Source organism: Lupinus angustifolius, chromosome LG15 (assembly GCF_001865875.1).
Source record: "Lupinus angustifolius cultivar Tanjil chromosome LG15, LupAngTanjil_v1.0, whole genome shotgun sequence".
NCBI classification, from domain to species: Eukaryota; Viridiplantae; Streptophyta; class Magnoliopsida; order Fabales; family Fabaceae; genus Lupinus; species Lupinus angustifolius.
Window position 1 is genome coordinate 9,031,177 of NC_032023.1, and position 14,576 is coordinate 9,045,752.

Consider the following 14,576-nt stretch of genomic DNA (forward strand, 5'->3'; position numbering starts at 1 on the left):
AAAACTCAAAAACCTACTTAATTTTACAAATCTGATGACTGTTAATCGATTAACCATGAGTCTTAATCGATTAGAATAAGTTCCATTAGCAACACTTTATTTTTCACAAAATTTAATCAATTAATATCCCATCTTAATCGACTGCCTAGGCTTATTTTTCTGAAAATTAGAATTTTAATTATGATTAATCGATTAAGTACATCGCTTAAACGATTAACGACAACAGATAAAATAGAAACAATAGCATTTTTGACATTTTTTTTCAAATCCTCTTTATCCCCTTTTCTTTCTAAATCTCAGAGGCAACAACACAATCTGAATTCTTAGCTTAAAAGCATATTAAACCTCACCCTCTACCCACGTTGCACTTCATTTCATCCCAATTCTTCTCAAATTTTCCAAGGAAACCCATTTTCCCCAATTCCAAACCCTAAGTTTAGGTTCCTCCCAAAATCCTCCTACACCTCTCAATCGGTTTTGCAATAAAAAATGAAAAGAGGTCGTTCAAAAAGGATTAAGACAACTGCTCTACACACACGAAGGGCTCCTATTGCTTCATCTTCGAATCCAAGTGTGAGGCAGGACCATGGAGATCTCTACTACTCTCTCATTTTGCAGGAGACTCGGTTGTCAAAGTTTCAAGGCAAGAAACCAACATATATCAGGTATGCCAATTTAACCTGGATGGCGGAACAAAATATTGAATTAACGCAAGGCATGCAAGCTCAAGGAGCTGTCACTTTTTTGGAATTAAAGGGAAATATATACCCAACATTGATTAGAGAATTTTATGCCAACTTTAGATATAAGGATGGTTTCTGGAAATTTATTTGAGCTAAGTGAAGAATTCATTTGATGTTGCTGAGGTTTACAAGTCATGTCCGAGAGGTCCCCATCTGTATATCCAAGGAGAATTAACAAAAGTTGGATCATTATCTATGGAAAATAGGCTATTGCACTATCTGATAGCGTATATTTTGGTTCAGAGGAACACAAATCATGCACATCCCACCGTGAGTGATTTGAGGTTCATGTATGTTGTTAAGGAAAATGTTATGATTAATTGGCCTGAGGAGATCCTTAAGGTCATGTGTAGTGTGTCTACTTCGCAATCCAATTTGCTACCTTATAGTATATTCATTTCGAGGATCATTGATTATCTGCATATTGATGTGTCTAACACCATCATCATGGAATCTTATGATAAAGATCACCTTGTTGGTGAAAGTTTGACCCACAAGATGGGTATTTACAAGTATAACAATACTTGGCAATACTAAGAGGATTACACTACTAGATTGCCTATGTTTTGATGAAGACAAGGATTTAGTAAAAGCTTGAAGATGACTCAACAAATCAACATGACGTGGAATCAATGGTTTCATATCTAGACTAGGTTCCTTAAAAGAGTTATTTTTAGAAGTCTTAGATGTGTGCCTTATATATTGAGTCTAGGTTAGGTAAACCTAGATGCAATTCTCACAAGCCTTGAAAACAATCATTTCATTTACATGAGACATGGCATCTAGATTATTATATGTTCATGCATTAATCATACATGTTACATGTGCATCTTAGGCATAATATATTGGTAAAACATGTATAGTTGATAAGTATAACATATAGGTAGTTTATCATTTAATCATTTAGCTGAAAAATGTGGCAGTTAATCGATTAAGAAAGATGTTAATCGATTAACGTGAATTCGGTTTTAACAGATAACTGAAAACCTGAAAATAGTTATTCTCAACAGCCTGTTAATCGATTAAAAGGGCACTTAATCGATTAACTAGGTCTTAGAAAGGTTTTCTATCTAAACTGTGTTTTTAGGTCATGTACAAACATCATATCATTCATTTTTAGAATTGTTAGTTGCATATTTTTCGTGCTTAATTGTGTCATATAGGCAGAGTGAAATGCATTATGAGATAATGAGAGATAGTATTATTTGTTTAGGCTTTAATTGTCATATTATTACATGCAGTTTAATATGTTAAACATTCCTATCTTTTCTTGCATGATTCTTGCATTTCTTTAGGAGAATTTTAGGGTAGAAATTCTATGTTTCTACATATTAATGAATTCATACATATTCATGTTAACTTGTGAGTTTTGTATAGGATTTTTAGCTGAGTTTCAACATATTAATGAACTCATACATACTCTATTTTTGTACTGTTTTTTGTTGTAATAAGGGAGGTTGTCTCTTAGTGTCTTACCACCTAAGAGATTCAGTGAGTCTTCACCAAGACTTAGAGGTCTTGAGTTTAGAACGAGTTCTTGGTTGGGTCTAGATCGTAAGAAATGGTTTCTTAGGCGATTAGAATAGTCAAACCAAGAAAGTGGGTTCTTGGATTCAAGAAAGGAGTGTCTAAGTGTTTGTATTGGAAGTTTGCAAGTAACAATAGATTTGATTCAATATTAGTGAAGAAAACATCCCGAGATCAAAAGGGGAGGCATGAATATAGTTTGCAAGTGGACTTGCAAACGAACCATGATAAAATTCCTTGTTGCGGGCTTTTTCTATCCCTAATCTCTTTACATTTCAAGTTGTTTCATTGCCTAATATTAGCTGATATTTTGGATGTTGTTAATTTGCTATATCTAGTTTAATTATGTTCAAATATATATGCTTTATCTATTCTTGAGTATCGGTGAGTGGATGTGCAATAAACCATTCTGCAACTTGTTGTTTTCCATGAGTTAATCGATTAAGACAGAGTGTTAATCGATTAGCTGGGGCTTTTTCCAGAATAGTGTTTCGGTGCGAAAAACTGTAATTGGTAACTGCGGCACCTATTCAACCCCCCTCATTCTAGGTGTGTTCTGTCCACTAATACCTAACAATTACAATGTGTATAAAATAATTATGCACCTAAATGTGCTGAATATACACGCACTTCCAGAATCTAAAATCTTTCCAAAAGTCTCACACAACCTAGAATATGAAGATGTAAGATGCAAGGTTTTGTAAAGTTGACATGACTTGAAAATCTTGTAATACTTCTTTAATGACTCATGAAGTATTCACTTATCTCTTTTTGTGTATCAAAATATATTTTTCTCTTTTCAGAAACACTTGGAAAATTTGATCTTTGAATGTAAAGTGAAAGTCAATCTGATTCAATGTGTTACCTAGCTAATGGAAAAAGTTGGTTTAAAATATAGTTCTATTTTCTGGTATAGTTAATCAAATAAACACTTTACTTAATCGATTAATGATCTTTAAAAATCAATATTCAAGAAACTGTAACTTCCATTAATTGATTAATCCTTAACTTAATCGATTAACGAGTTCCCATTTTGCACAGGTTAATCGATTAACTCAACCTTTATCGATTAAGGGTTTTATGGTAAGTTACTTTGATGTGTTATGAACCTCCTACATGATTTGTGAAAGTATGATGCGTGATATTGAATGATGTATGATTTAACCTTGTTTTAATGCGGTGATCATGTATTTATGCGTGCACGTGTAAATCATGTATGTATATGCATGTAAGTTGTGAGACTTCCATTAAGGTTCATCTAACCTAGACTCTACCCAATCAAACATCTTAAGACCTAAGATAATAAAAAATACTCTTAGCCTTCTAGATCTTCTTGAATGCTTGAACTTTGAATTTTGGTTTTGTTGTTTGTTGATTTGTCCATGACTTAAACTTTGTCTTTAAACTTTGTCTTCATCAAAATCAATGTGATGCTTGCATTTACATTTCAGATTTATAAGTTTCTTTAAATTAAGATAACAGTTTTTCTTGTAATTGCCTATAAATACTACTTTTATTAATGTATTTGGGTATTCATCACATCTCATCACGCTGAAAACCATTCATTATCATTGACACATTTTTCACATACTGAAATCATATAACTAGCCATCATATAAAAATGATGAAATTTCTAGTGGCCTATGTTTTAATTATTTTTTTTTTACAAAAAGTAAAGCACATATGTACTCACATCATATGTGCTTGGAGAATTTAAATGGCCGGACCGGAGATATGTAGTGAGAAATGTGACAATGAACAATTTTTTCGTCTGTTTTGGTAAAAAAACTACAATTATTGTTTATAAAAAATCACTTTTATTCAGATTCCACTATTTCCTGTAAGTTCTCTAAGTTAAATTTTAAAGGGAAAAAAAAGAAAAAATAAAACTTCTGATTCATTACAAGTACTAATATTCTATGATTTGTAAGTTTTCACTTCCCATTTTTTACTCTCCAAGATTCAACTAGATATGTCACATGGGAGAGTGAACACCCGGAAGTTTCCCCCGAAAAACTTTGGCAATGAAAACAATTGAGTCCACCAATCCTGAATAGAAATGATAACTTGAGAGGATCAAGATCCCTATATTATTCAAGATTCTCCATGGGGTTCTTACAAATACTGAATGTACTTGCTTATTTCATCCTCACACGTTAAAATTTCATTCAAGTAATCATCTGATTTATCAGCAGCTGAAGCTGCTGGTGCATTCTCATCTAAGAAGCACAACGTAGAATAATTAGGAGATTCAATGCAAAAGCTGCTACTACTTCTCAAGTTTACTCCAGATACACTGCTATCATCACCACTTGCAGCACAATTTCCAAAAGATATATAATTAGATGAAAAACATTGCCAATTATCTAGAAAGCATGAGTGTGAGAGTACTTCATTAAATGTTACGGTAGGACTAGAAGGAGAGTCAATTATTCTTGTTATCTTTGGTTCATCCTCAAAAAGGTTCAGAGCATTATTATTGGCACTACCATCAGCGCTAGCCTCACTTTTCTCATCACCTTCCATTATTTTTGAAAATATTGCTTTTGCAGCTTCATGGCCATGAGTTTTTTTAGAAAGAGAAGTAGCCATTTTGTTCAGTAATTGAGCAGAAGTTGAAGAATGACTTGAAATGGAGCTAAAATTAGGCACATGAGACTGCTTAATAGTATTGTCCCTTCTAGACTCGAATTCAATTTTTGTGACAAAATCATCATTAATGGTATTATCAGCAACAAGTTGCAAAGATTTTACAGCATCAAGGTAACCAGACCCAACAATCTTTTTAGCAACTTTGTTCAGTAGCTGAGATGACTCTGATTTTGATGAGCCCTGCAGGGGGAAGGATCTAGAAAATATTAGAGGCCAAATATATAAATATATATGTGCATGTGTAACAAAATATTTATGACAGTATTTTTTTTATATAGACAAAATATTTTACAAAATATATTGAAGAGTGGTGGCAGTCATTGAAATTGTGAACCAATATGGCCGCAATATTGTGGTTGCAATGACTAACGCGACCACATCACATCGCAATTGTGGTGTAACACTGAATCACAATGATGCGGACGCATCGAGCTAGAGCACAAATCAAACCGCATTTCAGCCGCATCAGGTTGCATTGGACTGCGTTGAATTCAACGGTCGCAATCCAAATCGCAACGGTCTCAAGGACCATAATTACAATAAACACAAACGTGATCGCAATCGCGATCACAATCACAATTTAAAGAGTGAGGGTGGGTGATCATGAATTCGCTTACCTCATTTGTGTTAGGTTCTGAATCTGATGAAGAACTAACCGTGGTAATTGGTTTGGTACTAAATGGATCAACACCTTTAATATCCAACTGCTTTTTCAAATATGAGTTCCAGTAGTTCTTGATTTCATTGTCTGTCCGCATTGGCAAATGCTTGGCAATACTTGACCACCTAGGAGGCCAAAGAAAAAGTAACAAATGATTATATTGTACTAAAATTTACTACAAAAAAATCCAATGATGCTTATTCTAGTTGTAAAATGCATTAATACTGTAGAGGAACTAGTTATAAACATTAATCAGAACTCAGAAGCTTGACCTGTTGCCAAGAGCAGCATGGAGTCTTATAATGGTTTGTTCTTCTTCTTCGCTTAAATGTCCTCTTTTAATGTCAGGTCTGAGGTAGTTAAACCATCTCAGCCTGCAACTTTTTCCACATCTTTGAAGACCTGTACAAGGGAATCCACAATCAGAAAGTATTCAAAAAACTAACTTACAATGAAAATGTTTCATAGTTAGTTACTTCAGTTGTTTTCTAAGGGTCTGTTTCTGAGTTGAATATTGGAGTCAGATGAAGGTAAATGGAAAACTTGTGAATCATAAAATATATTTGTGAGATGACTTAAAAGTCTTCCCTTTTCTTTCATTCCCTCCAAAACCCAAGTCATAAATAGACACTAAAAGCATAACTACTTAAATGTAGGTAAACTATTTGGAGTTTTTGACACATCTATGTTTCTTACCAAAGGCAAGTACTAACAATATAAACTATAAATATAGAAATTATTGGCCCAAATATTCTACACAGAGAGGATAAAACTAGATTAAAACTAAGATAGTGGCTATAAAGGATTTGGAGAGAAACTTGACCAGCTTTCTGTGGCATGGTACGCCAGCTTCCTGTGCCATGTGTCTGAATGTAAGTTATGAGTTTCTGGTCTTCTTCAACTGTCCATGCACCCTTTTTCATTTCCTCGTGATTGCAGCAAGGAGTTCTTCCCATTTTTGCATTAATGAATGAAATTCTTGATCTGAAGAGAAAAACTAGAACATTGATGTCGTGTGCTTGTGAGAGACAGGGTTTTATGTCTTATGAGATATGGACAAATGATCACTCCATTAAGTTGGGGTTCTGGCTACATGTGTTGAATTTAGGCAATGAAGCATCAACGTCTCCATTATTTAAGATGCAAGAATTTTGGGAATATTGAGTTTGGACTCAAATTCTCATAATGTTGCATTGTGTGGTCCCCATGTTATTCAATGTGGCAGCTATATATATATATATATATATATCTCGATAGAACATGGATCCTCTCCATTAATAGAGAGATAAGTGATTGTTTTTTTTTCTTCATATTTTCAATTGCAAAATTATGATTTCATAGTAAATAAAAGGATAAACGTGTTATTACATGTTATCTTTTGTGTGTTATTCTGAGGCACTTGTCTCTTCATTAATGGTAAATATCTTTTCCCATGCCAATAGGACCATACCGATGTGATTCAAAGCCATGTCATATTTTTTGCACGGTAAATAATTAATCATTTTCAGGTAGTGTGGTTGCGCCTATTAACAAGTATAACTCCAAGGATTCGAAACTTTAACCTTTTGATAATCATGATATCTAATGATGTCTTACACTATTAAATCAACACCGTGATGGTATGCCAGATCACATTGCCATCATAGATGACAATTTTCATAATTTAAAACCTTAATCAAATCACTACCTTATTATTGGGTTTGCTCTCAAAAAATAAAAGGATGTTTCCTTTAGCACCTATAATTTTAGGCTCAAATCCACTCTCTCCATGGAGAACAAATTTATATTTAGTGGAAAAGATATTGGAAACATCAAGTGAGTAGAAAAAATGAAGTCCAAAAAATAATAATAATAATAATGATAATAATAGTAGCAGCATTCATATCTCTTCACTCAAGGCTTTAGTCTTAATTCATGGTGAGCATGAGCAACGAGGTAGAGGGCTAGTGGACTTGCTAAGATTGGTTATCCACTTACCTTGCAACACTCACTAATTTATGTCTTTTGTAACATAATTTAAAAGCATTCAACAACATTATAATACTAATTTAAAAATAAAGTGGACTTTCAAGCAATGTCTATTAATGTATTATTTAAATGAGGGGAAATCTATTTACTCTAAGAGTAAGTTTTTAACTTTACTCCTCATCCTACCCATCAATTTTATGGATATCTAATGATTTAAATTTATCTATAAATTCAAACCATTGGATTTTCCTAAAATTGATCACTAAGCTGAGAAATAAGTTTAAAAAACTTACAATATGTAAGTCTCCTCTATTTAAATTTAACCGTTGTGAGTTTTGGTTTCATTTTTTTTTGTTTCATGAAGTTTAATAGTTGAAATTAATGCATTTGATTAGGATTATACTTATATATTTATGAAATTAAGAAGAAAAAAACTGACTTTTTGTGTGTCTTTAATTGTGTCAATATTATTTTTATTTCAAAAGAAAATGATTTTTAGATTCTTTTGATCTTAATTAAATTGATAGTGTAGCATTTAAATTAATAAAATTAATTAAAATTTATCATGCATTGTCGATCTAAAATTCTTTTATATGACCAACTATTCATATAAATTCTTTTTATTTAAAAGTCAATAATAATTAATGAATAATATACCCATGATGTAAAAATCTCACATTGTCCATATATAAATATTAAATTTATTTTAAGTGTTATCACCATTGTTTAATTAATAATTAATAATTTACAACAACAATAGTAAAAAATAAAAATAAATTCATTGATACAAGTTAATGGTTCATAATTTCAAACGGCAATAGTAAAAAAGAAAAAAGTAAATTCATTCATATAAGTTGCAAAACTAATAATAAAGATATTTATCAATCTATTTCTTAAATATATTAAATAAAAATATTATCCTATAATTTATGAATTAGGAATCATTCAAATTCTCAAAATATTAAACAATCGAATGAATATTTATGCAATTATCAAGAATTCTAATTCAAAATATTCAGTTCCACTAATTATGCACTTAAAAACTCGAATTCGAAACAAATGGTTCTTTCGATTCGAAAAATTCAAATTCAAAACATTCTGCCTAAAAAGTAAAAACATTCAAGTTATCATGTTTCAATTTTGGATTAAGATGAATTAATTATGCACTTTTAATTGTTAAAACTTAAAACAATAATAATTGTTAAAACTTAAAACAATATTAATTTTTAAAACTTAAAACAATATTAATTTTTTTTAGTACATCGGAAAAGCAAAGGAAAAAACTAAGCAGAAAGATCCAAGACTAACAAGTCTGATACCCCAGCAGGAACAGACAACCAAATATTGAGTCTTGAGCCTGAATGAGCGTATGTCTTCGCCATAAAGTCCACCAAGGAGTTAGCCTCTCTATGGATAAATGTAATCTGAACATCCCAACAACTGTCAAACAACTTACGGATACGACTCACCACTTCAGAAATTATATGGTATATAACCACAAGACTCTTGGTAATGATTTGCACAGCCTCCAAACAATCACATTCAAGCACAATAGATCGAAGACCCTCATCCCATGCCAAAAGTAGCCCTTGTTCCATCGCAAAGAACTCAGCCTCAATAGTAGAACCAACTCCAAATCTAGAAGAGAAACCCAAAAGTCATATTCCTTCATGATTACGGATAGCGCCCCCGCCCCCTATAATATTGGATGGTATAGAACAACTCCCATCAACATTAATCTTCACTTGCAACATAGGGTCAGAATAAAATTGTATCCTCACTGTATCTTCATAGGGTCAGAATAAAATTGATTATAGAAAAAAAAGGTTAAAACAAATCCTGGTCGAAATATTTTTTTTAGTTCATTTTTTAAATTATCCAACACTTAATTATTCCATGTTTTTAGCCAAAATCATAAATTATTATAAATGTTATTATTTCAAAAATTATCAAATGCTTCTGGTTCCAATTAAAATGAATTACTTATGCGTTTAGTGTTAAATTAATAAACAGTTAAACAAGTAATAATTGATTTTGCTCACATTAATTCGGAGCATTGGCAATAGAAATTCTTAATTTTTTTAATTAAAAAAATTTGAGAAATTACCTTACATTGACATATCAATATTCATTTTCCGAAAGAAACTCTCTTTTTCTATTATGTAATTAATGATTTTAAAATAAAATAGATTGATACTCGTCAATAGTATTAGAAATGTCAGCGAGATACTCGTATCCCAAAACTTTTGAAGTCTTAAAAGTGTGAATAAACTAATTAATAAAAATGAAATCCTTTATTGATTTTTCTTTAAAAGTAAAAATTTTAGTCCACTATAATTTCTTACCACAAACAAATATTTTTTTGCATATATTTAATTGTAATTTGTTTATTTATATCTGTTATTTATAGTTTTCCAATTTATTCCAGGAAGAATTATTTGTTGCTATATAATTATATGAATAACAAAATGAATAATCTTTCAAATAATTTTCAAATGGGCTAAATCCTTACCGATATAGAAATAAATTTATTTGTAGTTGATACTAAGGCCAAATTAAACACAAAATTTTGCTGCGTGACTTAATGTGAAACTAAAATTTAAAAGTTAATAGAATGAACTGAACACTTACAATGTCCATATATATATTTTTGAACTACATGTTCATAATATTGAGTTTGCCTTACTCTCCCACATTGGGATGTGATGACATTTTCTTTAGTTTTGTTTAGGGGTGACAATTGGATGGGTTTGGATGAATTTGGATTCTAATGGATGGATAGAAAACTATCCATCAATCCATATAAATTCATTACATCACATTTTTAAATTATCCAATCCATCCATATCCAATGGATTCCAATCCATCAATTCTATCAATATATCCATTTTAATGGATTGGATGGATGAATATCCAACCCACTTTTTTTAATTTGAATAAAACAATTATAATAAAGTAATTTGAAGAAACAAATTTTTTACAATTTATTATTCAATAAATCATTTTTAAATATCAATTTTAATAAAAATTAAAAAGTGTTTTTTTTTTAAAAACTACTCTTAAAAAGTGATTTTTTATAAAAAACAAATTTTAAAAAATAATTTTCTTAACAAACACTTTTAAAAATTGCTTTTTTGATAAACACTTTTAAAAAGGTGAATTTGTGAAGTTTTTTTATAAGCACTCTTATAGGTAAAAATATCTGATGCAACATAATTGGCAGAGGTGTAAAAGTTCAGTTCGGTTTTTGACATAATTTAGTGACCGAACCTAACACAAAGATACGAGCCGGTTCTACTCGGTTAACCGCAAATTTTATTTAGGCACCAAACCGAACCGTTCATTAACGGTTCGGTTTTTTTAACTTATTTAAAGAGAATCCTTTAAGAAATAGATGAACAAAATTTGCAAAGTATAGAGTCAACTAAATGAATACTAAATCACATCAATAATAAAATATTTAATACTCTTTCTAGTAAACCAATAATAATTCAACATCTCAACACACTACAAACTTGAAATTTTAGTCTACAAAATCTTCGACAATGTCCAACAAAATTTAAAAATGACAAACTTGATACCAATATTTTAGTCTAACAGTAACACCTAATACTCCACATCATTAGTAATGTCCTCAAGTTCTTCCTTTATTTTCTTTTAGTTTCTTAATTTATTTATTTAATTAATTTCATATCTGAATATTGACAAAATGTATATTAGTTTTTTAGTTTTCTTTCCATCTTCTCAATAGATAATAGAGATAATAGATATTTAGGTTTGTTTACTTATTTATTTTTTCTATTTCCGTCTTATTTATAGCCTATATGTATTAATAATTCTAAATTATTTTTTAATATGCGGTTCAGTTCTAACGGTTCCAAAATTTATAAAACCGTGAACCGAACCAAACTTAAATGGTTCTAAATAAAAAAAACTAAACCAAACCGCGGAACTGAACCGAATCGAACCACACTTTATGGTTCAGTTTGGTTTCATCGGTTTTAGGTTTAAACCGGAACTACTTATACTCCTAATAATTGGGACTTCCATAAGTTATATGCAACAGTCCATCATCCTAAAATATTTCACTTTTACATTATATTATCATATTAGTCAATATCAAAAATGATATATTTATACTTTGCATTAAGATGTTGGGGTAAAGCATTAAGGCCTAAATCGTTTATACTTTTTTGATAAGCACTTTTTAAAATCACAATTGCAATTTTCAACTTTTGTAAAATGTGTGGAATTGTGCTTAGAAATGTGAGAGAGATTTTTTATATTAATATTGAATTAATTGGGAAAAAAATTAGTTTTATTTTTGGATGGATTGGGTATCCATCCAAATGGATATACCCATGGATATCCATTGGATATAATGGAGGGATTTGAATCCATCCATTATCAACACTATCCATTGGATTATATCCATTTAAATCCATTAATTCTAACGGATGGATTTGGATAGATTTTGGATTATGGATAATTTTGTCACCCCTAGTTTTGTTACACAGGAAATGATTGTTGTGCACATTGATTATAAATAATCAAATAAAGGGTATAATGATAAATAAAATAGAAGAAGATAAGAAAATTTGTTAACGAGGTTGAACCAATTGTATTTTTATTCTCAAAAGCATTGAATGACTATCAAGATATTATTAGAGAATAAGGCTTACAAATACTACCACACCTATGGACTCAAATATCCAGATGATGTTTTTTAATTAGATACTTATAATGGGTATGCTGCAAGTAATAACAAGGGATTTGAGTCCAATGTATAACATTGGTCACTCCACTTTATTTCAATACTATGCAATGTATGACTAATACAATAACATATTTAAAGCATCCCAAATAATCTTCACCTTGATTGAAATAGGCGAATATCTCACTCATTAGTAAATCTATATAAGAATCTCCACCTTAGGGTTTCTTTGGGAGTTGGATTTTGGAGAGGAAGGAAGGGAAAGGGAAGGCTTGAGAGGCACGAAATACACTTGTAAGATGACTCACAAGCCTTTTCTTTCCCTTCCTTCCCCTCCAAAATCAAACTCACAAATAAACCCTTAGTGATATCTTATTTCACCTTGCACAATGCCTAATTCTCTTTAGAACCTCATTGAAATAAAGGTTTGCTCTCCTGTAGTATAAGCCTTCATGAGTATCTCTGACGATGTTATCAAGAACCTAAATCTCCAAACATGTAGGGTAACTTCGCGTACCGGTGTCTAACAGAACACGCCAATATCTCTCCATTGCTAGGGTGCCTTTCGATATTATTGAACATCTAAGCTGATGGGAACCCAAGTTGGATAATGATGAACTAAGAGGCATCGGTGGTCCCATGACAAGGGCAAGGGCCAAAAGGGTACAAAATGCACTAGGACTACTCATGGAAGACATCAAGGAGAGTGCTCCAAGATCACACTAATGGAGTTCTAACTTCATTCATTGTGTAATTTTGAATATTGGCCAAAATGAGGAAAATGTTGGACATGGTCGTGCCCCAGGACACGGCCAGGCTGTGTACGCCTCTATCCAAAAATCCCAAACTTTTTAATTGGGACACAGCCATGTCCCAAGGCACGGTCAGGCCGTGCCTACCAAAAAATTTGGGAAAACTTGTGGCGTGTCAATTTTAATGTTTTCTAATTGCTTTTGCTAGTTTCTAACTTATTTTTGTTCATTTGAATTCAGAATAAATGCATACTTGAAGAGTGAACAATTGGCATTAGTTACAGTCAACATCATTAAAGCTAGAGAGAGGTTGTACTTGATGCATCTGATTGGGAACTCAAGAATGCTGATTGTGGTGTGTGGCAACTTGGACTTTTTGTGCAATGTACCCAACCAAGTTCTAATACACAATTCAAAGCCTCATTTGCTTCCATAAACTTGTGGGGACCATGGCAATCAATGGTGTCCGAATTCCCCAAAGAATTAAGGACTCATAGGCTAAATATTTCACTTCTTTCACTTGGCTGAAACACATCATGGAATCCAAAGTTTTTTGTTTTTGTCTTTGTAATTTATTTGCTTAGGAATCACCTATATGGGATTTTACTTTATAAAAAAATGTGTCCATCATGGCTGGGAGGGAATCCTATGTAACCAGCCATGAAGTAGCTTAATCTAGTCCAAAATAAGGCTTGATTCATAGTAGGGTCACGTGGGAGCCATCATGGTTTGCCTATAAGTGTACTTCTATTTTGCTTAATGAAACCAAGTTTGATTTTGAGTTAAAGTTAAGGAATACTTCCTTGTGAGAGCTTTGTCTTCTCCAAAATTTCTTTGTTGAACCAAGAGTAAAAGTTCTTATCAAGAACCAAGTTCTTGTGGCGAACATCACCCGACTTATCAACACCCAAGTGTTGTGGTGCCTACCATCCCATTTCTTATGTTAGGTATCAGTGGATAAAACACACCTAAAAGGGGTATTGAATAGGTGTCGCAGTTACCAATTACCACTTTTTGCACCGAAGCCCTATTCATAAAAAAGCCCTAGTTAATCGATTAACACTTTGTCTTAATCGATTAACTCACAGAAAACAACAAGTTGCGGAATGGCTTATTGCACAGTCACTCATCGATAATTAAATACAAATAAAACAAATATACTTGAACAAAATTAAACTCAATATAGCCACGTTACAGTATCCAAATTATCAGCTAAAGATAGGCAATATTACAACTTGAAACGTAAAGAGATTAAGGATAGAAAAAGCATGCAACATGGAATTTTATCCTGGTTTGTTTGTGGGTCCACTTGCAAACTATATCCAGGCCTCCCCTTTTGATCTCAGGAGATTTTCTTCACTAATATTGAAACGAATGTATTGTTACATGCACACTTCCAACACAAAAACTTAGACACTCCCTTCTTGAATCCAAGAACCCACTTTCTTGGTTTGACTCACCTAATCGCCTAAGAAAACCTTTCTTACGATCTAGCCCCAGCCAAGAAAATGTTCTAAACTCAAGACCTCTAAGTCTTGGTGAAGACTCACTAAGTCTCT

The 14,576-nt window shown here is 31.9% G+C and overlaps 1 protein-coding gene across 1 annotated transcript; it reads right to left on the bottom strand.

Moving 5' to 3' along the window:
- LOC109327542 (transcription factor MYB34) lies at positions 4,281–6,697 on the bottom strand. The gene is made up of 4 exons (XM_019560723.1): positions 6,407–6,697; positions 5,856–5,985; positions 5,503–5,708; positions 4,281–5,101 (listed from the first exon to the last, which is right to left on the bottom strand). Exons 1-4 carry the CDS (start codon positions 6,537–6,539, stop codon positions 4,386–4,388), a joined length of 1,185 nt encoding a protein of 394 aa, XP_019416268.1. The 5' UTR covers positions 6,540–6,697; the 3' UTR covers positions 4,281–4,385.